This window comes from Diuraphis noxia, unplaced genomic scaffold (genome assembly GCF_037042655.1).
Source record: "Diuraphis noxia isolate RWA-SAM2 unplaced genomic scaffold, SU_Dnox_SAM2 contig0002, whole genome shotgun sequence".
Taxonomy (NCBI): Eukaryota; Metazoa; Arthropoda; class Insecta; order Hemiptera; family Aphididae; genus Diuraphis; species Diuraphis noxia.
Genome location: NW_028301712.1, coordinates 26264532 through 26288820, shown reverse-complemented (window position 1 = coordinate 26288820; position 24289 = coordinate 26264532). Strand labels below are relative to the sequence as shown.

Here is a 24289-nt window from a genome sequence, read left to right as displayed (position 1 = left end):
AATAAATCACATTGATACTATTGGTGTTAGATGTCCTATCGTGGTTTAAATCATAATACCTAAATAATATCATATACCCAATACCCCTATTCGAATTTAACAAGTTAAAATAGTAAATTAATTTTCTAAAAACATTATCGTAACCTCTAGAGTTTCACTAAAAAGTCATCTTTCGCTTTTACTATTAATAATTTGTGTCATTGATATATATGTAATATATTTAGATATTGTAAGTCTAGGTTATTTGTAGATTGATTATTAAAGCTATTTATGCCAATATCTTCAATTGATAATTGTAATAAGTTACATTATGATCTCAATTAATTCAGCCTAGTATGTTGTACAGATGTGCAAATAACAATTTAAATTTAAATCGGATAAATGCATTGAAATTACATTCTCTAGAAATAGGCAGAATTTAATTTTAATTTTAATAACTGTCATATATTCAACAAAAAAACTTGGTGTCACTTCTAAAGTTAAAGAATTAGGTATTACTTTTTCTAGTGATCTTACATTGACCAAACATGTTTGATGAAATCCATAATAAAACTACATATTTTTGGGTTTTCAAAACGTAATTTCTGGGACTTTAGGCGTAACATGATCCAATTTGCTTGCATTTTTTACATTTCTCTTTCATACGATCGATTTTGGAATACCATTCCATAATCTGGATCCTTCATTAAGAGTATCTTATTAAAAAATTATAATGCATTCAAAATCGATTTTAACATATGTTGGCTTATAAAACAATGTTGATTTATCGTAGCAATCATTAGCTTTAAAATGTGGAAACACTTGGAATTAAAAAGTCAATTTAATGTACCTATAGGATAAGATTTGTATAACTAGCTCATAAAGTTCATATAATGATTATTCTATACTATCTTATTCATACTATAATTTATTAATCTTTTAAATAATGTGTAAATTAATAATTTTCTCCAAATAAATTAAATGAAATTTAATATTTCATATTTCCATAAGATAGGTTAATTTTACTATTATTTTTAAAATAATAGTATAAAAATAAACGGTTACTTTTAAGGTTTCGTAATGGACCAATTTATTAATTGTTTTAATTACAAATAACTTTTTTTTCTTAGAAATTTAATTTACGTAAATTGTAAATTTTTAAATTTACCTATTTGTTTATATGACAAAAAGTATATTTTTCGTTTTGTCTAAATATTTAAATACGCGATAAGCCTAAAATTATTTAAAATTTTTTTGTACATATAAACTTGAATTCTCTGAATTACTTTCGTGATACGAGTTTCCTCAATCACTAATCAGCCCTAAACAATTAAATTTTGGTCACGATACAAAAAAATTGAATTTAATGTTATTTTTAAACATCATAAAGGTGTTAAAAATACATTTAAATAAATACAGTGGAGTTATTGTGTCCTTGGTTCAAATATAGATTCCGACATCAATAAAGTTTTGGAATTTTGAACTGCTGTCAAAAACGCTAACATATCTTTTCACCTCGTTTATTTAATATATTTTTATTAATTTTAATGACAATTGCTATTTTTATTGATGATCATTGATTGCCGACTGAGCAATCGATTTCTGTAGGTCACTGCAGTATAGGTTCGCGGGATTCGGTGCTAACATGTTCAATTATCTATTATAGTGATCAGTGTAGTTAATAGCACACCACATCTAGTATTAACAGTTTGAACGTTATTGTTTAATTTGTTGAATGTACGAATATTATATAGCAACATTCGATTTCAAAGGCAAATGATTTTATACAATCGTACTTATAATATTTGGAAAGAAATTCAATGCAAGTTTATATTGAACACTACATTTCTATATGACACTACATAAATGTTATATATCATTTGTTAAATGATTTCAATACCTTGCTACTATCAATATATTTAGAAAAATAGTATTTTTATTTTAAAAATTCAGATAAACCATATTTTGTATAAATAATTAGGTGATAGGTGAAATCATAAATACCTTCATAAATGTTATAAATAGGTAGATTTAGGTATTAGGTTTAATTATAGTTAATTTTATGTATAATAAAAATTTGTAGTATTTAATAAATGATCAAATAGGACGAGGTAGTTAAGTTTAAGTTAAGTGATTGGTATTTTTATTTTGAGATTGGCTAAATAATAAATATACATATCAACAATTCAAAATTGAATATATTTATTTTATCGTGAAAAAAAGAAAGAGACAATAATTAAATTTTTTCAAATACAATAAAATAGTTTTTCCGTACTCATATATGGAATATATCCGTTTATATAGGGCTACAGGTGCAGAACAATATTTCTGTTTTAATATACTACTCACACTTTTAATATGCAAATTCTGAAAACATAAATATCAGAACTAAAATCTATAACTTCATTAATAACTATACCTATCAAGTAAGTTCTTTTAAATTTAACCTAATGTTCCTTAAATTTAGAAGTATACGCACGTAATATACGTGTATAGTAATTTATATAAGTTAATTGTTATCATAATGTTTACTTCAATCATTAGAACCATTCTATACTTTTTACGATAAGTCTAAAAATAGGCGATTTAAAACTAATAGGTTGTAACACAACTAAACAAGTAATGAAGTAATAGTAATAAATAGTTCAACTATCATATAAACACACATAATTATTATAATAGGTAAAGTTGTAGAATAATATAAAATTCCTGGCAAGACTAATATTGGCGACGCCGTTTTCCAAATATATATCATGGAAGTATTAATAAAATAGTTTGACATAATCGTCATGGTTAGTTATTAGAAACAAAATGGATTCAAGCCACGCAAGAATAGTGTGGGCGTTGTTTTAAATGTTTTATCTTATAATTTAATGACACTTGTAGAATTCATACGCTTCGCCGTCGCTATTTTCCAAAGGGAGCAACTGTTGAATGCATTCATCGGGAAGGTACATGAATTTTTGAACTTCTTCGCGATCTGAAGGACAGCAATGTGGTACCACGTTCTCGCTGGACATCGAAACACGCAATGCCAGCATTTTCTAAAATCAAAATAATTCAAATTCAATATATTTATATGTTTTTACAGTCACATTTTTGAGAGAAAAGACTGATGAATCAGATTTATTTTTTTATTTTTAGAACTTTCAGTATAACTATTATAGTTCAACAATATTACAATATTGATAGATACAGTGATATAATAAGTAATAATTGGTAATTAATAATAATGAGCATATGATATAATGATAGATAAGATAATGACGTCCGATAAAGATAATCAGAACGGAATATTAGTGTATATTGTAACAGAAATAATATTAAAAGTAAATTTTATAATTATTATGATAATGAATTCATTATTATTATAGCGGAAAGAAAATAATTAATTATGGAGGTTAAATCGGATAGGAATTTTGATAGAGCTAATTTTAAATTTGAGTTTTGTGGATTGATGTTTGGTTTGGAACCAGAAGTAGCAGCCGCATATGACAGGATGGATTGAGAGGGGTCAATGTGGAGGGACTCGGAGGATAAGTTTTTTGTATATGTGATAATTTTTTTGGAGTTTGAAGACTTGATTTTGTAGCGATTTAGAATGGTTTGGTAGAACTGGCACGTATGATTTTCGGAACAGTGGACGCATTTAGCTGGGCTGGAGTGATCCTTGGTGCAGCTATCTGAATCATGAGCCTCGCTGTATTTGACGCAACGCGATAGATGATGGCAGTAGTTTTGCGTGTGACCATAGTCTTGACAATTGAAACGTTGCGGCGAACCATGTGTCGTTTTATTCGGTTTTTCAATCACTACTTTCGTGTTTAGTAATGAAGTAATGTTGTAGATATATTTATTATTAACATTAGGTTGGATGTCGTCAAAAAAGATACGGAGAGGACATTTATTTTTACTAATATTGCGGACTTTCCTTAATATGTGTCCATTTCCCGACATTGCGGACGAAATGTCAGCACTGAGAGTAGAATGTTGGAGGTTTCTGATAACGATCCTAAAAGGGCGTTTAGAGCGAGGACGAAAAGAATAGAAACTGGTGTTAGTCTCCTTAAAATAATTTGTCAATACATTGAAATTTTCGCGACCATTGGGATGGACGATAAGGTATGAAAGAGTGGACTTATATGTAAACCCCTTGGGTCCGACGGTCTTCATTAATACATTCTTGAATGCGGAAAAGTTATTGATGTTTCCAATGTAAAAAGGTGGAGCCAAGGGCTCAGCCTGATCAAAAGGGAGAGATGAAGGTACATCAGTGATTTCGCGGGAAGGTGGCGCCGCATCAAACACAGAGTCATCGTTAGTGTCGATTGAGGCAAGAACAGCGAAGCGATTTGGTGAGGTGAAAGTTTTGGTCTTTTTCCCCTCATGAAGAGGAGAATTTGGAAGAGAACTGGATAATATTTTTTTTTGATGGCGTAGGCTTACGAGGTGGACTTTTACCGGAATGAATCATAAGAATATATACGTTGAAAACGAAAACGCAATTTACGGAATTAAAATACAGATAATAATATACTAACATAATAGCATGTGTTCATGGTGAACGTTATCGCCAGACTGGAATCAGAATTAATACATTATATTTTATTTTAAGGATTACTTGCTATAGTGGGAGATAAAAATTTGTTTAGAACACGCTCAATTATTGTACATTTAAGGGTGTCGGAGATTAACAAGAATCCGTGAAATATATTATTACCTACGCAGTACGAGGGAAACTTGTCAAAACTGAGAAATCTAAACGAATACCTCTTACCTTTCTGTTTCCTCGTGATGCTATTGTATGATCGACAATACGATTAGGATAGTCCTTGCCAATAATGCATCCTACCTGTTTTTGGACTGATTCTGGGCACTTCCATGGTTCATACAGATATTGGGCGGGCATATTTTTTAATTCAGGAACATATCGTCTGTGAACATTGGATTAATATGAATGCTTATATTTTGAAAATGTCCTTATTAAAGACCGTACCTAATGTATTCGCCAGATGGGTCAAGTCTTAAACCGTAACTGACAGGGCAAACGCACAAAGGACAGTCCAACAGCTGTTCAAACGTAGAGCTTGACACCCAAATCCAGTTACCGGCGCAGACAGAAAAATCAGCATCTAGCAAATATTTCATAAAATGATTTAACCCTTCGACCCAGCTAATCCAGAGGTCACCTCTTGTTAAAAAAGATGCCAACGAATTTCGTACCACGTGGTGAACCCATCCTTCCTAGATAAACAACGAGTATGTTGTGAAACGGAAAGTGATATTTGTATACTAGCAGGTACATCTAAATACCCAAAACTGTTAAATTTAGGCACCTGCATCAATTGTCTCATCCCGGCATCTATGAAAGGATATCCAGTTTTACCGGATTTCCAACATTCCAACATCTTTTTATTTTCCGGAATTTTAACATCATTCCAAGGTATTGAAATACACGCTGGGTTATCCTCAATTTGGCCAAAATTTTTGTTGTCAATAGACATGGTGTAAAAGTAATCCCTCCAAATGAGTTGGCTAGTCACGCTGTACTGAGGTAATAAATCGCCTTCAAATTGTTTGATAAACAACTTTGAAAGTTCCCAGTGAAACCTAACGAAAAGTTACCGTTTACAATATATGTTTACATATAACGTAAAATATATTAATTTTTTTTCTTTTAAATAATATATCTTTTACTTTCTTATGGATAAGCATCCATATCGTAAAGCCGCGCTGAGGCTGGATGGTGGGCTTAAAAGGTCAGGATTTACTTGGTTGGGCAAGTAAAACCCATTAACAAACGCTTCCCTTTCATATTCAAGACGTTCTTTTAACTGTTCTAAAGCTCTGGTTTCACCTCCGTACCAACGGTATGGAGTTGTTAAATTTTCTGGAATTTCTGGATAAATTCCAAAAGTTTCTGGAGTCGGATTGTATAAGATCTAAAAATGTATGCACATTAGTAAAGTAAATTTTTGATAAAAAAAAAAAAAAAAACTAAAAAATACAATATTTCAACATGTACTGTATTAAAAGTACTAATATGATGTATCTATTTTTTTTTAAATAAAAATACCTTAAATTCGTCTAGCATAGAAGCTGGAAGTTCCTCAAAAATTACACTCAACCAGTCTAAATTACCTACTGGTATTGGAGGATGACCAATTTGGTTCGCTATATTCTAAAACATTTAATGTGCATTTTTATTTTCTGTAATAGATAATATTACCGATTACTCACTTGGAACTGTTTAAAAGTAAACGGTGGTACTCCACCGTTTTTTTCGATTATTGTTTTTGGATTCCATAGTGTATGGGAAACTTTCTCAATATATTTTACACCATTTTCATCGCAAAATGCCTTCACCTTGTCATCACGACTCCTACCAATATGGTCACAATCCTAAAATTATAAATATTCTAGAACAGCTGGAACTATCTATGTTAAAAAAAATTATAAAGGTATATATATTTATGTATTATATAAAATACCTGTTCAAAAGTAATAAAATTGAGGCCTATCTTTTCTTTGATAATTTTAAATATATTAACAGGGTTTCCTCGAAGTATATACAAACGTCCTCCAACCAAAGTTAAATTGTTATTCAGGTCAATTAAACTCTCCAGAAGAAATCGCATTGGATTGTATCCATACCATGTCGGATCTAAATAAATATAAGTAGTTTATTACATGTTGAAAAATTAAAAATTTATTTATTTATCTAATCAAAAACAAATGAGTATCAAGTGTCAACACAGGTTCAAAATATTTTAACCATACATATCTTTATTATACTTTATCCGTAATATAGACTTTAATATTGTAAAATACATCAACTTTTATAAGCAATTTTTCCGGCTGCGTAGAGTTGATTTCCGGGTTACATACATGTATTTTTTCAATGCTTAGTAAAATATTTAGCCTATTAGCATAACTCAAGAAACACCATCACGAGGAGATTGGCTGACAAGTTTCTCAAAAATGTTGTTTTTTTTAGTTTTTTCATATTTTTAAAATCATTCAATTTTTATTTATAAATTATATTTTATACTATATTATATTATATTTATTATTTATTAAAAAAAATATCAAAAACATTTAAAAATTTGGTAAAAATGTCTTTCCCATTGTTATTATAAATTGGTATCTGCAGTCAATGAGATTATACAACAATAGGGAATCAACTCATACCCAACTCTTAATGACCCGGGAATCAACTAATACATAAAATAGGTCTCGGGAATCAACTAATACATAAAATAGGTCTCGGGAATCATCTCACCTATCGCGATTTTCCCAGCAAGATTATAAATAATAATTTGCCTTTTAAAAAATAAATGAATTATACTTGAGTATTTTCAATTATCAAAATGTGTTATTAAAAAAAAACTAAGATTTATATTTTGATATTTTATTGGCATTATATATTTATTTAACTGCTTTTATCACAATAAAAAACAAAATTATTTACACAATATAACACAGTAAAATAATTTCAACCTCACGATCTCATGATCATGTCAAATTAAAAACATATTTTAACGATTGTTTACGAAGACTTTATAGTGCCATTATTATTTCAATCAGGTATGTGTTTTTCTATAATTAAAACTATAATGTATATATTTAGTTCCATTGGGTATTTAATTAAAATGTGTTATAAAATATTATTTTAATGATATTATTCTTAATTCATTGACCCATTAATAATTGTCCATATCGTAAACAGTTTCAAATATTTATTTATTATTCACGGTTTAGTAACTTCGATGTCTACCTGGGTGGCTGGGCCACAGACATAATATAGAATCGTAAATAATATTTTATTTATGCTTTATTTAAAATTGTGATCAGTGTTCACTGTCACACTTTACATAGATACCATTTAATCACTAATTTTACGATCGATTACTATTTTTACATAAATATATATATATCATACTTGATGTAATGTATTCCATATTTCCATGTGGAACTATATACTTACTGAACGTTGTTTCGTCGAAAATGTACAGTGTAAGAAGTTTTTCGGCATTGTTATGAGCTTCAATCAAGGCTGGGTTGTCGTGCAACCTTAAGCCGTTTCTAAACCAATGGACAGCGACTGTCATAATTACCGTTTTACGACCTGCACAAACAATATGATATGATATAATTAAGTATGTCCCATAGTAAATTGTAAATAAGTTATATTTATAATAGTTTCAACATTAAGATTTCGGTTTCGGGCGATAACGATGCAATATATCTATATAGTAGATGGGCCTTCAACACGTGCCCCGAAAATGATCCTCGTGAACAAATTTTAAATATAACAAATATTTGTTCAACTACCATTAATTTAACTAGTTCTGCCTTTAGTTTGTATGTGTATATACTATACAAGTGTACAATATAAAAACGACTGTAAAACTATCACTATATGTATTTTTACTTAGCGTAAATACAAGGATACAAATTACATTTAGCAACTCATAGCTTTAAAAATGAATTCCTTCTTTGATAGCATTTAGACTTAAGGTGAATACCATTTTTAACAAACGAAGATTGTTGAATCAAAAACTAGAGTTTAGTTAATTGAACGAACATGTCCCCAACCCTACCCAATCAAAAATATGACACATTATTTTAAGTCAACATTTAGCAGTCACTTTGCAAACTATTTCTACAGTTTGCTAGCCTTTAGTTTTATCATAAAACCAAAAAAACTAGGAGTGGATCTGAAGACACTAGTCCACAGCCCCACTCATATCATTGAAAATACTTTTTGAAATCATTCTTGAACCATAATTTAGCAGCTAATTAGCAACGATTAATAAGGTTGTGTAGAAATTTGAAAAACAATATTTCGTCCGTAAAAAAGGTTTCCAAAATTCGCACATATCTCCATAGCTTCACCCCGTACTGAAATAATACGATTATTATTATTATTCTATAATATTTCTAAGTAGGCGTATTTTATTATATTATTGTGAAATATATTTATAAAATATTTTGTCCAAACCAACGGCTTGCAAATTGTGGAAATAGTCTTGAAATTCTTGTTAATTGACTTCTAAATGTTGGCTTAAAAAAATGTCATCTTTTCGATTGTGTGAAATTGGGGAACATGTATCTGTTAATTTACGCTCATAATCTATAGTAAACTCACTGATGATAGCTTCGTCTCAAGTAGTGAATAGAAAACAGTTTCGAATATCCAATTTAAAATAATATTTATATATATATATATATATATATTATTTTAAATTGGAAAAATATTTATATATCCTTAAAGTTTTAAGATATAAGATAACATAAATTATTCTTGGAAAAATTGATTTAAATTTAAAAATATATATAAAATATGACTACCTACTCGTGTTCCTGTGTTAGTATAAATAATGTAAAATACATAATAAGTTTTATTATGTAACTGTCATTGTGTGTGGGCTACGATGGCTACTCTTCTAAATATATGTTTTATAGAAAATATTGACAATATTCTGATACTGTAGCCGATTGTCTAAATAAAAATTGTTGTTTTTAAAATTTTAACCAGCTACACAAATTGTATTACTCATTTTAAAATTTTGAATAAAATTTTTTTCTAGTAGGTAATTCGAAGAAATGTATAACACTTAATCTTCAGATTAAAATTCAAGTATTACACTTATTATTTTTCTTGGAAGTTATTTTAAATTTTTTTAAAATCTACTTAACTTTTATTATCATCTTATACCTATAATAGGCGTAGGTACCTAACTATAATTTTTTTAAATGGTTATATACAAAATGTAATTCTATAATATTGTTTTGTTTATAAGACTTATAAGTTTAGTCGAGTTTGGAATATTGCAACTCCAGTTGATAGTGTACTTATGTGAACATTTTTGTTGCATAGATGAACAGTTTAATATATTATAATGGACCTTCTATAGTTCGTGATTCGTTAACTGTTCTATAATACCACCATGAACTTTACGACTGTTTAGTCTTAGTGGTTTATAATACCTACAATTAAATTTATTATTAGGTAATTAATTAATTAAATTACTGAATATATATAAAAACATTTTATTGACCAATATAGTTTATTCAAACCAATAATATATAACAGGCAAAATTAAAAAAAAATCATGTGCAAGTGCTCGATAAACGGAATAAGTTGAGAGCTCATTGCTTACGGGGGCGACCATTGAATTAGCTTCCAATATTAGGTTAAGTACCTAGTCAAGACTTGAATTGGCTCCCAAGACAAGCAATATTGAATTGGCTTCCAATATAATTTTCAACAAATGGTTCTCAAAATATTAAAGTTCAAAAAGTACGCGACTTAAATTAAAATAATTAAAAATACAAATATTCCATCAAAATTGTTAACAAAAATAAAAATACGTGCATAGAAAAATATTAACTGATCTGTACTGTTTTAATATTATTTAGTAGGCTTAAATCTGTGTTCAAGAATTTTTATATATTTAAATCTGGATACTATACCATTGTCATATTTTATGAATTTAACTATCTATAAATTGTATTTTTTCTTGTATATTTTTCTTGTGAGGTCTTTCTACATTGGAGCTTCTTATAATAATTTCAGTATCCGTTTGAATACCATACAGATACAATACATCCATACAATTCAAAATATTTGGGTGCGTATAGAATAAAATTGAGAATTAAATGTTGAATGAAAAGATTCTCATGAATTAGTGGTACGACTAACACTACTGCTTTTTTCTACCCCAATTAGAGGTAGAAATAAAGAATTATTGTCAATATAATTTTCAACTAAGTAGTCTATAAATTTTCTAACTTTTTCATTATTTGGTTGTATCTCAACATTCTCAACTAGTTCGAATGAAAAGCAATCGCTGACTGATTGCGGATCTAGAAATGGTAGACCAAATATATACGTCAAATATTCACCAATCTTTGTTTTTTGTTCATACTCTGTTGAAAGGTCCAATTTTTGAATTGTTCTATACCATGATTGCCCTAGGTGAAATCGACAACCACGAATTTCACTCAACGGCCGAACTTTATGCAATGCGTTGTGTATAATAATTTCAAAATCAACATAATATACTTTTTTTATTTCCAATTGATTATTAAAAGTTTAACAAGAATTATTGATAATTTGAAAAATCTTTTTTGATTATTTTCCATCACGTGGACTGTGAAAAACTGATAAAAAAATTTTGTACAATACGATAATGTACCATCAACATATTATATTGTAGTCGACTTACTTAAAAATTTTAAATTGTCTTCTGTGCTAAATAATAAGACTCCTTTTTCCGCATCATTCGTTCGTAAAAATTGTTTACCATCAAATGTTTATTACATCCATGGTTTGTAAAAAATCGTGCACTTTTTGTCTGTATTTGGGTAGTTTTGGACGTACTAAGCTCGAGCTTGGAGCATATTGTGTTTGATGCATTTAACATCTTGCGTTGTAATTGAATTTTCCCTAAAATGCAACAATTTGAAAGGGCGTTCACATATACTTTCGATAGCATTCTATGTAGGTACAAATTACGACAAATTGCAACGAACTGTGACGGATACGAAAAGCGAGTACTGCGATTATTGCGTTTAATGATATCAGTTGATACCTGTATAGGATATATAAATACGTCGATGATTCTGACCGTTTAATGCGTTATCGGATTAACGAATTGATAATTTCAAGACTAACCGGCACTGTGTCGCTAAAAATATTACAATTTCGTACTTTTACAACTTCTATTTTTTAAAATGTATAATTGAATTTATTTTCGAACAATTTTGATAACCAATGGATTTATAAAATAAATGTGTAGGGAGCCAACTCAATGCATAAATCTTGGGAGCCAATTAAATACGTAAAAATGACGATTACTTGTGTTAGGGAGCCAACTGAATAGCTCCGATTACGGGTGGGTCAAAGAATGCGGGTCGCAGTACTCAGGAGACCGTTTTCATGTCACGGACATAATAGGAAAGGTATTTTCTAACTTCATTAAAATTCTTTCTAGCTTTTTCTGTTTTGCTTCAGTAAAAAAATATAATAAAAACACAATTATAACAATGATACATTTAATGATTTTCTACTTCTTAATTTTGGACACATTTTTGATGTTAAAACAAAAAACTAGAGACAGATTCAATGAATGTTTAGAAGCCGACAGGCCTAAACACAAAAGTCACGTGCGAGCCATCTTGATAAAGTATAGTAATTACTTACATGGGTTGAAAGATAAAACTATAAACCTTACTAACTCTCAAGGAGTTAATTTATTTAACTTTTATTATATTGAAAATAGTTCAGTAGTTATTGTCTTATTAGTCGACAGAAGACGAATAGACGAAGAGACTAATATTTGTTTTTATATAATATTAAAAATGCATTGCATTGGTATCATGTATATGTAGTAGGTATGCTCGTATAATAATAACTAGCACAGTATATGCTTGAGGTAAAAAAACTACATATGGAATTCCAATGTCAACCATCTATCGATTTTAATATAATGATGTGTCCAACGACCACGGCGTTTGGAGAAGAGTTAAGATTTGATTTTTCACTTTTTTAGTTGAATTTAATACTGAATGAACTTAAATTATAATAATTATAAATAACAATTATAATAATATTATAATATGATATTAATACGTATTTATGTCAAAAGTATGCAATCACTTAAGTGACGATTGTTACATTGTACCCAATTTTATATGCTATCTTGTTTACATAGTTAGATTACCTACCTAAATGTATAGAGTATTTTTAGTTTTATTTTCACGTCTTATTTAGCTTTTGTTTGACGTATACACTGTCAATTTTTTTATGTATCGGCTTATCTACTGTTTATGTATTAGTAAGTATCTGTATATACTCTCTACCTAGATTATAAATATAATATTGGTAACATAGTTGGAGAGACTTTACACTAGCACACAGTTATGAGATAATAATTTAATATAATTGTACTAAAATTATTACGATTTATGAGTATTGATTATTTATTTATTTCATCCAAAGAAATCTTCCGAAATATCTATCAGATATAACACTGTAGATATATCTAATATCTATACTACTAACATGGGTAGGTAAAGTAGTTAACTAATAATTTCATTGTAAGGTAGCTTTTTTTTAATATTAATTATTTTTTCACATACCCTTAAATATTGTTTTATCACACTTCAAAAAATTTAAATAGTTTTTTTCAAAATTTTAGTGGAACAATGGCTTATAAGTTTGTCTGATTTGAAAAAAATACTAATGTATTTTATTTTTATAATATCTCTTGTAACCATATGTAGCAAGAAATTGCTAATAAAAGTTTAACACAGTAGATATAGTTTGTCTGAAATGTATTACAATCGAAATTTTTTTAATATCTATACATTCTATACGTATATACTTAGTTCTTATTTTTCTACAGAATATGAAGTACACAAGTTTGCAGGTTTCTATTGAAAAAAAATTGTTGCCTTTGAAATTAGAACCATAATCTACGATAAAAAAAAAAAACATAGCAGAGGAAAATGAATATAAATTATAAAGTGATAGAGTGACAAGCTCATATTCATTCTTTATAACTATTCGTATAAATAATTGATCACAATATGAAACTATCAAACACCAAATTTCTCCTATTACTTATTAGATATTATTAATTTTTTTACATCATCATAATAACTATAGTGCTTAAAAGTTGATAAATTAAAAATCTTTTAGATTCTGAGCGGAGCGAGGAATGTATTGATTTTACCATGATAAGTGTTTTTATTTTTTTTTTTTGTGTGTGTCATCACGTTTTGGGGCAGTAAAAGTGCTTTGATTTTCGACTTCAGTACCTCGTTCGATCAGAAAGTGAATCTAGTTGATACTTTAGGGGGTCAAAAATAAAAAATTCTCAATATTTTTCTAAATGATCGGGATAAACAAACTAAAAATTAAAGGGGAAAAAGGAATTTTTATGCACAATCAGTTTTCGATATAATCGATTTTGGTTTTTGATATAACTTTAAAACAAATGACCGTAGATACATGAAATTTTCGCCGAATGTTAATATAAATATATTCTATCCACCGTGCAATTTTCAAAAAATATCGACTTAAGTTGAACTATTTATAAGCATATGAAATTTTCGATCATTATTAGTTTTTTTAAAATTAATATCGATAAAAATGTATTTGTTGAGTAGAAAAGCTTGAAAATTTAATATAAGGCTTACAACATGTCATATTGATTCAATAGCAGTTGGAAAATAAAAGAAATTCATAGTCATATTTTTTATAAGCATTTAAAGTTTGAATTTTGACAAAATACGTAAAAATCACGAAAATTCGCAAATTATTTTAAGCTAGAAATTCATAAAAAATGTCTTTTCAAATATAAGATTTGAAATTTTAATACAAGATTTCTTAGAAGTTTGTTAACCTTTATCATAAAATAAATATCCACCAGAAAGTCAAATTAAGTTTGTATGAGCGCTTGAAATTTAAATTTTTACAACATTGGATTTTCACTAGATTTCTCATTTAGCGATTTTCTTGCCAATAAAATTGTATTGGTTGGGCCAAAAAGCTTAAAAATTTAATATAAGGCTTACAACATATTGATTCAATAGCAGTTGAAAAATATTATAAATCATAGTCACGATTTTTTTTATAAGCATTTAAAGTTCAAATTTTGAACAAATACGTAAAAATTACGGCAATGTTCAAATTATCTTAGAAAGAATTTCATCAAAATTTTCATTTTTAAATCTAAGAATTGAAAATTTAATTCAAGATTCCTTATAAGTTTGTCTACCTTTATCAAAAAATGTCCACTGGAAAGTAAAATATTTCAATAAGGATTAATAATAAATAATAATAATCTATAATATATCCTAGACAGATAAACCGTGTCTGCTCAAGAATCGTTTTTCGTATACAATGATATAATATCACTGAATTAAAATTTAATTCCATTCATTTCAGTAACCCACTTGTAACCTACTGTACAGCAGAGCGATATCCACTTTCCCACTTTTCTTTTATTATAATTTATGTTAAATTGAATTGTACTATTAAAATTACTTAAAAATTGAATAATTCTAATTAAATTTAAAACTTTTCATCAAAAATAAATATTTATCAACTTTTAAATAAAAATGTAGACATTTTTTTTTTACCTATGTCGTATTATTATATTTAATGTTAATAACTCAAATTAAATGCATTAAAATGAATTATAAATAGTATTATTTATCTTGGTTATTAGGTACTTTTATATTGTATTGTTTTAAGGTCAACTTCTGAGCCCTAATAATAACTAATAAATTGACATGATTTTAATATACGCTTAACGAATTATTTGAGTAATGAGAATAAAAAATATTAATTTGATCGAGAACAACACATTACGATTTTACGACAACTGAAAATAATAATAGTGTTTCCTATGCTTTGTCAGAAATATACATTGCAACAGACTTACAACATTGTTAACATATTATACTCAAGGTGATAATAATCATATGAAGTTTGTAGGACTCGACATGGTTTTATGATTTTAATAATAAATGTACTATTTATTAATTATTTTCCTCATTCTGTTTGTGAATTTAAGAATCTAGGTACATTGATACAAGCACAACAGATTGAATGTTTGAATGTACCGTCCAGTATAATACAATATTATTATCATCATCAGCTGTTGTCCGTCGTAATATTTTAAGGGCTGATCAAACCTGAGGAAAACGACCATAATTATTAGAGAAAAATTTTCAAAACTATGGTTCATTTTCACAGTTATATGTAATATATGTACCTATATATATATATATATATATATAAATAATTGTTTACAATCAAAATTTTCAAGTCACATTAAAATTTTAACCAATATGTGATGAGTATAGGTATATTGTATTATATAAATATATAGGTTTTGATCTTTGACGTGATTGAATGTCGAAAAGTTTCTCAAAATGTCATCGCTGTACAATGATATCATATTGTTATTTATCAACATAACTACAATACGTCATGAATAATGTTATTATCATAGTAAAATTTCAGAATTTATTATAATATAATCGTTTAAAATCGCAAAAAATTATGGGGATTAAACCTGACGAAATATAATAATTGAAGATTTTACGTATATTAGCGGCTCGCAGACAGAAAACGATTTGAATAGTCTTCAACAAATGATATAATATTAAAGTTGTTAAAAATATGTTAGTTTTACCTGGTCGTGAACAGCGAACAGGGTGTATACTGTGAACGGTTTTTCGTTATTACGCCGATGCAGCAGTTCGAGATTCGGCCGTGATGCGTGTGCGTGGTCGTAAAAGTCAGCTAGCTACTTATATACAACCGATGCTGGAACGAGTGTGGAGGGGTTCGAAATCCGGTGACACGTTTAAGGGAAAAGGTGCGTTGGTGGACATTTCTGTAACTAAAAATATAGACTTTACTAGTTTACCACGTGCCGGTAAGCAAACGTCGTTATTATATTGATTATAATTTAATTATATTATTATTAAAATGTTCAGGTTATTAATACGTATTTATATAAAATTATCATTTGTTGATATTATGTCGTACGTATATTTACGTATACGGTCTGAACCCCGTTCAAAGTATTTTACTAATTGCGGAAAAACAAAAATTGAAGTAAATTACAATAAAAGTAATAAAAATGATAATGAAACAATTTTTATGATAGTAACATTTTTAATAATAGCAAAAATAAATTAAATTGGGAATAACATATCCTATTGGACATCAGTCTGTACGAAGGATTATTTTTATATAATTTCAAGACAAATAGGAAGGGAAATAGTGAAAGTTCCGAGGAGGAAAAAAAATTTGACATTTTCTAATACTAGATAATCTACATCCGAATCAATATTTTTGTACAAAAATAATATAATAATAATAATAATTATTTTTTTAGGCTTCGGCAACAAGGGCTATTAGCCTGTGGAACTGTGGAGGATGAGCTATTGGTTTGGAACTCGTGGATGTATGTAATTATTATATTAATACTTTCATCAATAAGTCTTACTAAATATTTTAAGTTGGGTAAAAGGATGAGAAAAGGAGAGTATAATTATGAGGATAATTGAAATTTATCTGTATAATAATGTAAGGCCCTAGACAATACATGTTGTATCATACTCATAGCCAGAATGAACAATAATCATTTTAGGTACTTAAATATTTTTAATTAGTCATATTTGCAATATAATATTAAGTCGGAATTGTTTATCTATATTTTAGTATTATTAATAATATTTATCGTAAGCTAATCATTTTGGAAACACATTTTAAATTCTAAAATTTTTCTAATAAATAAGAAACGAATTAGACGTTCATTAAATTATTGTGTAATTATTTATAATATGTATTGATTGCGATGCTTGCTGCTAATTATATATAATTTATATATATATATTTATTTTTTTTATAGTACTTAAAACATCAACAGCAAAGGTTGTTAGTTTTTTGTTGTTTGATACATAATGAGTGATTTCCACTAATATTAATATTATGGTTATCGTTACCAGAAGGTTTAAATTGTATTGTAAAAGTAGGTTTTTCTTAGGAAAGCTAACATATTTGCGATATTTTCGATGTCTGGTTCTAATGCTTCATTCATGTTGGTTAGAATTTTGAATTTTCTGAGTTCGTCAGAATATTGGTAGCATTCTGTTATTGTATATTTTACAGTTAGGGTAACCCCACAGACTGTGCTCCTCTTTGATGATTATAAATTATAATTTTATAATTTATTTATATTTTAACAAAATTGGTAGTGGCCCAAAGTACAGTACAAAATATGCATATTCACAAGGAAAATATAAATTCTAAATATTTTTATACCATATTAATAGAAACGAAGCGACGGGTCCTCGCTAGCAGTACGCATCATCTTGAACAGTGGTCTATTACGAGAATAATATGATGATACTATGATAAGTTTTTCGTAGCAGTAAATTATGGGTTTTGAACTTAAGTTGACTTAGCATAAAACAGTCTATTGAGACATAAATGAGTTTACCTAAAGACTAATCTAAACTAACCTTAGTTTGCAGAAACACGTTTATCTGCTAGGATTGATAGTTCTAACGTTTTATAAGTACATACTGGATAATTACTGTGGTCAATGTGCAGAATTCTAACAGAAATTAAAAAATAAACGTTGTATCTTATTTATTTGTTTCCTACTACTCTAGTATTAGTTAGGTCCTAAACAATAATGCCATACTTAAGAAATTCATCCATCAAACACACAGCTTAATGTTATAATGGTGTTATAAAATTAAATTCTATTTTATAAAATCAGCTATTTTAAGAGCCTTAAAACTAGATTTTTCAATATATTCGTAGAAGGTTAGTTCCCAATCAAGTGGAATACCAAGATCATTTACCAAACAACTGGCATTAGCGAATGAGAAATATAAGAAACTATGAAAAGTGTATTTAAATTTTAAATATAATTGAAACTTGGATTCTGTGGAAGGACATACTATGACACTTTAAAGTATTGAACTCTTAACCAACTTTTTTAACATATGCACCTATCGTGTCAAGAACCTTTTGAAGTAGAATTAAGGCAGTCATTTTTACAACGAATCTTTATGAATAATTTTAAATCGTCAGAAAACAGCAGCAAATGCAGTATGACGTATTGGTACGTTTTACGAAAGTGGGTTACATTGCTTACATATAGTTGCTTTATAAATCAAAATGTATTTTAGATCAGTATTTAATTACCAATTTGTACATAAAAAAATACAAGTTTAGATTATCTATAGGTATATGATTTGATTGAAGTGTTGTTGTTGAGGTTAGTTAGAGTATTAAAAATAAGATACTATAATTTTCAGTGAGTATGAGAAAAATTTTAGTCTCGCAAAAATAAGTATTTACTTAAATTTAAGTTTATCATGATCCACACAATTTTAAATTTTAATTAAACAAATATATAATATAATAATGTTCCTTACTCCTTGCTCCATAAATTATTTAATTAATGAATCACTTAGAAGATTTATGTTAATTGTTAAGTCGACATCCTATATTTACCATAGTATAATTATACAATAATTTGCTATATTAGAATAATTTTTTTTTTAATTAGTCCATAAGAAAAGTGTTATTTTATACATTAAGTTATGTCGAAAATTGTTTATATGATCGCAAAGGGTCATATGTACCCATAATATAATAAATAAAGAAGTATTTTCCTTTCTTATCTTCACCCTTTGCTTAAAATCATATGGGATCGGCCGCTCTTGTAGTCTTGTCCTATACCTCCATAAGGCTCTGTCTAATATTTATTTCATTATATTTGGTACTTATTAAGTCATTTGTGTAATAAGTGTAATGAATAGGTAGGTGTTACCATTTAGTTTAATAAAAAATATTGTAAATTATTAATAATGGAATTACTTATTAGAGTAATTACTATTATATGAATTATAATTTATAACATTAAGTATAAATATATATTTATAATATTTGTATACATATTTTGTAATATTAAAATTTTATTTTAATTTTATTGATGCATGACAAAATTGAACACACATATTAGGCACTTCTATTTTATTGTTTGAATAAAAAACAAATTTTTTTATTTATTATCCTTCGACATCTAGATAATATTATTTTGGGTATCCAAACCCAACATCTCTAGTTCGCGGCCGCGTGCGTGCGTTTTTTTTCCATTTGTGTGTGTATGCGATAGGGAAATATACGGTCAGAAAGAGAGTGAAAGACCCTTGAGAAAGAGTAGAGCACGTGGCTTGAAAATATGTGTCGCGCGGTGTCACGTGTGGGCACACGAATCGTATCAGGAACACGTTATTCAGTCGGACGAGTGGTTATGGCGATCAAAAGTATTATTCAGAATAGCTGAAGAGTGCCGGCTCACGTGTCCAGTGCACGCAACACGTAGCTAAACATACTTTGTATAATATTATATAACAGTGATATTATGGTACATGGTATGGTATTACGGTAAGAATAAATATCGGTGATTTTCTGCGTACTGGCTATTGTTTATAATATCGTCATGTTTGATTGACTCTATTAAGTTCGAATTATGTACATAATAATATATAGGTCGTAGCAGTGTGATTTTCGACAAACTCCCTTAGGTATATTTAGTTACGTAACAAATAACAGTTATTAAACAGTCGTCGAGAATCCATACGTTGACATTTTACTTTGTATATTATATTCTATAATTATAAGTTATACAGTAAAATCCTAAAAAGTGCGCACTCATTATCCATCATATTCGAGCGACAAGCACATATATTTTACCGTCTTCGTTTTCTGCATTAATAATAATAATAATAATAATAATTGTAATTTACCTACTGTTTATCAACTTTTATGCATATTACCCGTACAAGATTCGTCCGACAGTTTGTCGTTTGCGAGATTGCTAATGACCTGCGATGTAGACCCAGGAAATAGGAATTGAAAAAAAATATTATCATATAATAATATTATAATTTATAATCATTTTATATCTAGGTATAGTAGCTACCTACATTTTTTTTTTTTTTTTGTCATATTTTAAATGTGTTAGTAAATCATAACGAAACGGCTGTAGTCATTCGACAAAAATTATTTTACATTATGTAGGTGTATAAAAAGCAAATTGAATAATTCATCATTTAAAATTTGAGCATGCAGAATCGTGATATTTTAACGAAAGTGTATGAGAGTCGAAGATACTCGAGTAAACAATAAGTTTACAACCTACTAAATTCATAGTACTATGAGTTTTAATTTTCTATGCAATATATCACTAAGGCGCCGTTCCGTTCTTCTCAATGCAATTATTTGTTTTAAGTGTATTTTAAGTTGTAAATAGGGAATAAAATAATATAATCACCATGCACGACTGTGTATCAGGGGTGACCAAATTATTTACGATGCGATCATTTATTTATATATTCCACTTTTTAATCAATATGATATCAGAGCAGTCAGAGCAGTCAGAGCACCATTTATTTTCTATTTTTGATCTACGTACAACATATCAAATGTACATTTATATTTATGATTTAGCAGAACTGACTCTGCTGTATCGTTACTTTTTTAATTTTTTAAAGTGAATTCACCTAATATCAAAACTTAATTTAAGAAAATTACATGGGTCACTACATTGACTTTTTAAAGATATTTTAATTTCCATGTTGGTTATGAGTATTATAAAATATAATAATTTACACGTTCATATGTTACAGAGAAATTAAAGTATCATAAAATAGCTGAAGTTGCGGGTGCGCAGTTAGGTACGAACATTAGGTGTGTGCTAATGTTCATAACTTAAACTTTGATAATAAGTGAACTTTCTCTAATATTAAAAGTATCAACATAGGGTTGGGTTGTTGCTGTCAAACGTACATTTTAAATGTTGTGTGTAAGTCATTACAGAGAAAAAGAAGGTTACATTGAAATTCTTCTAAAAAACTTTTGTGGATTCATAATTAATAAAATGTATGGTGAAGTTTTGTTTACAATAAAATTATAATGTAAGTATACAATAAGTTAAGGCTCAGAGTAAATATGTGATTAATTTCATTATCTATAATAAATGTTATTATAATTTAAAAAACTAATACATTGTTAAAACATGACATTCCAGAATATTTGCATTTCATTGACAAGGTGATTAAAAGTTGGTGTATAGTTGTCACGACTGTTAAACGAAGACGTAATGTTTCATAAACGTTTATTATTGCTATATTAGTTATAATTTATAATATAATATTTGGAATTTCAGATTATTGATGAAAATTATTGGCAAGTGCAAATCACAGTCGTGACAATAAATGTACATAAAAAATATAAATCATAACAAATTACTGATGGGTCGACCGCGATCAACTTTTTGGCCACCACTGTAAACGAGAATTTAAAAGTTTTATAAAAAAATAAGTAATGGTATTGTAAAATATTACCAAATCCTTGCAATACATACCAATTTATAATATTTGTAGGTTTATCAATAAATTCGATACATAATATATATAATATTACCGTTTTTATACGAAAAACATTACCTAATCAACAACGATAGATTCAGCGAATAATTCTATGGTAAATTTTCGAATTGCATTTATAATAGTTCAATATATATTATGAATTATGATATTATGTAATTTAGTGTTCATACCTATACTATATACCACAATAATTATGTATTATAGAGTACCTAAGTTTTATTTTTTGTGAATTTGGTTGTACTGTACCTACCTATAGTTTATAATATACCTATAAAAGAATATTTAACCTTCATAATAACTATAACGTTACAGAATTGTTTTTTTTATTTTTGGAACATTCTAAAATTATTACTTAAACTACGCAATGCTTTAGTAGTTGATGGTATTTGAAGATGGACAAGGTTAATGGTTATTCTTGTAAACTGGTGGATAATGTTTATCGTGAGGACCAACGGGTGACGATATATTATTATATTTAATACTTAAATTGTCGATATCGTTCTCGTTTTCCAAACATCGTTGGGTAAAAATTTATAAGATGTAACTATATATATATATATGAAATTTGGTATAAATAATAATGCTAGTTACAAATACGTATACAAATTAATTTACTAGATAAACGTTGTCACAAATTTAAGAGTATGTGTCAGTATTATTAAATAGGTTGATCATTGTTTAAGAAAAGATAAAAATTTGTTTGTTGAATGAACATTATGTATTTTTTATCAACAATATTATTTGTTGTATAGAAAATATTTCTGATTGGATAGCTTGAATTGTTTTATCTTATGTGTCATGTGTCTAATATAATAAATAAAAATCAAATCAAAGTACAAATTCAATAGACTTACCATAGAAATTCTGAAATTGTTAGTGTTACCACTTTTACTCGTTACCACTTATTAAATATAATGATATTAGAGAAATAAACATCCACACTGTTAACACAATATATATATATAAAAATAATGAATTTTATAAAAAAATATTGTTTGTTTGATTATTTAAAATATTAAAATAAATGGTGTCTATTTCTTTTGTCGGATAATTATTATGTTCTGCAGCTGTTGAGTAATCAGTGGTACGTCAATATTAATAAGTCAAAGTTTAAGGTCTGGTAAGGTAGGGATATCATCATACATATTATCACACATATTTTTTCGTCTTATCGTTAATAAATGAGAAAATTTTTATTATCAATATTAAATGAATGAATAGTGTCCAGCATTTATGTAATTAAAATATTAAAAATGACTAGGTACATCACATTTCTTTTTATAGTTTGGACATAGATTATTATTTGATTATTTAACAATCAATAAAACAAACAGTGGACATATTTTTTCAAAATACCAAAAATTGAGATAGCTAAATGTGTTTATCTAAACGAGTAAATACAATTAAAATTGAACGACAGATGATTAGGCTCTTTGTATTGTCTTATAATAAAAATGTATTATGTTAGATGATTGAGACACATATTATTAATTAGTGATTAAATTTCAACAATCGTACTGAAATCGTTTACCTCCAACCCTACTAGGTGGATTTTAATCGGAGTTAAGAGTGATGATCATCTGTTGGGATATTTGTTAATTATTTATTATGGATCAAGGTCATAGAAGTGGCTGCTAATTTATTTTTATGATAGAAATTTTAAAACACGCGAAATTATTTGAGAGTAAAAAGTGTTTAATACAAAGTTTGAGTGTCTTAAAGATTAGAAATAACACCTAAATACGAATAAAATGAAAAATTGTTGATTTTAATCTTGCCCTGCAAAGCCAATAAAATGTATAGTTCATAGTAAGTTATGTAGATTTAAATTATAACTCAAATGGATAACAAACATGGTTTACAAAATGCGTGTATCAAATGTATCAATCTGTAAACAAGTTTTTGAAAACCATTTTGTATTTATTTAAAAAACGCACTATCTAAATTTGGTGTACGATTTATGTGCAAACTATTCAGTGCCTACTGTCTATTTTGAGAAAATAAATGCGTAAACAATTCTCAGTACTTCAGTGAAAAACGGCAAAAAGCCGTACGTTGATTGTCCTGCAGTCGTGTACCTATTGACTTTCACTGGTGACGACTGCAACTTATTTGACGCTCTTACAGGGACTTAGATTTTAAAATTTTGGATAGGTACATAAAAAAAGGACTGAGCATCCGCCGGGGGACTGTACCAAGTCAATTCGATTATATCGATTTAAATATGTCGTGAGAGCGATCGTTAGACACTCTAAAACTCAACTTTCAAACATTTCCATCTTCGAAACGAGTACTTCAAAGCATC

General features: G+C 27.9%; 1 protein-coding gene across 3 annotated transcripts; it reads right to left on the bottom strand.

Moving 5' to 3' along the window:
* Positions 1-2164: 2164 nt before the first annotated feature.
* cry (circadian regulator cryptochrome) lies at positions 2165-23007 on the bottom strand. 3 transcript variants are annotated; one of them, XM_089220737.1, is made up of 11 exons: positions 22839-23006; positions 16197-16406; positions 7967-8107; positions 6471-6643; positions 6220-6381; positions 6056-6160; positions 5677-5921; positions 5316-5589; positions 4976-5223; positions 4757-4913; positions 2165-3023 (listed from the first exon to the last, which is right to left on the bottom strand). In XM_089220737.1, exons 3-11 carry the CDS (start codon positions 8088-8090, stop codon positions 2850-2852), a joined length of 1662 nt encoding a protein of 553 aa, XP_089076863.1. In that variant the 5' UTR covers positions 8091-8107; positions 16197-16406; positions 22839-23006; the 3' UTR covers positions 2165-2849. The 3 variants fall into 3 exon arrangements, with proteins under 3 accessions (XP_089076863.1, XP_089076864.1, XP_089076865.1); XM_089220738.1 differs by having other exon boundaries at positions 16197-16400; XM_089220739.1 differs by lacking the exon at positions 16197-16406 and having other exon boundaries at positions 22839-23007.
* Positions 23008-24289: the final 1282 nt, after the last annotated feature.

Excerpts from the sequence above, each read along its gene's own strand:
- cry (XM_089220739.1), bottom strand. The coding sequence starts at position 8,090 with ATGACAGTCGCTGTCCATTGGTTTAGAAACGGCTTAAGGTTGCACGAC. Across the intron at positions 6,382-6,470 it reads ATTTTATTACTTTTGAACAG|GATTGTGACCATATTGGTAG; the intron begins GTATTTTATATA and ends TTATAATTTTAG. Across the intron at positions 4,914-4,975 it reads CCATCTGGCGAATACATTAG|ACGATATGTTCCTGAATTAA; the intron begins GTACGGTCTTTA and ends CAATGTTCACAG.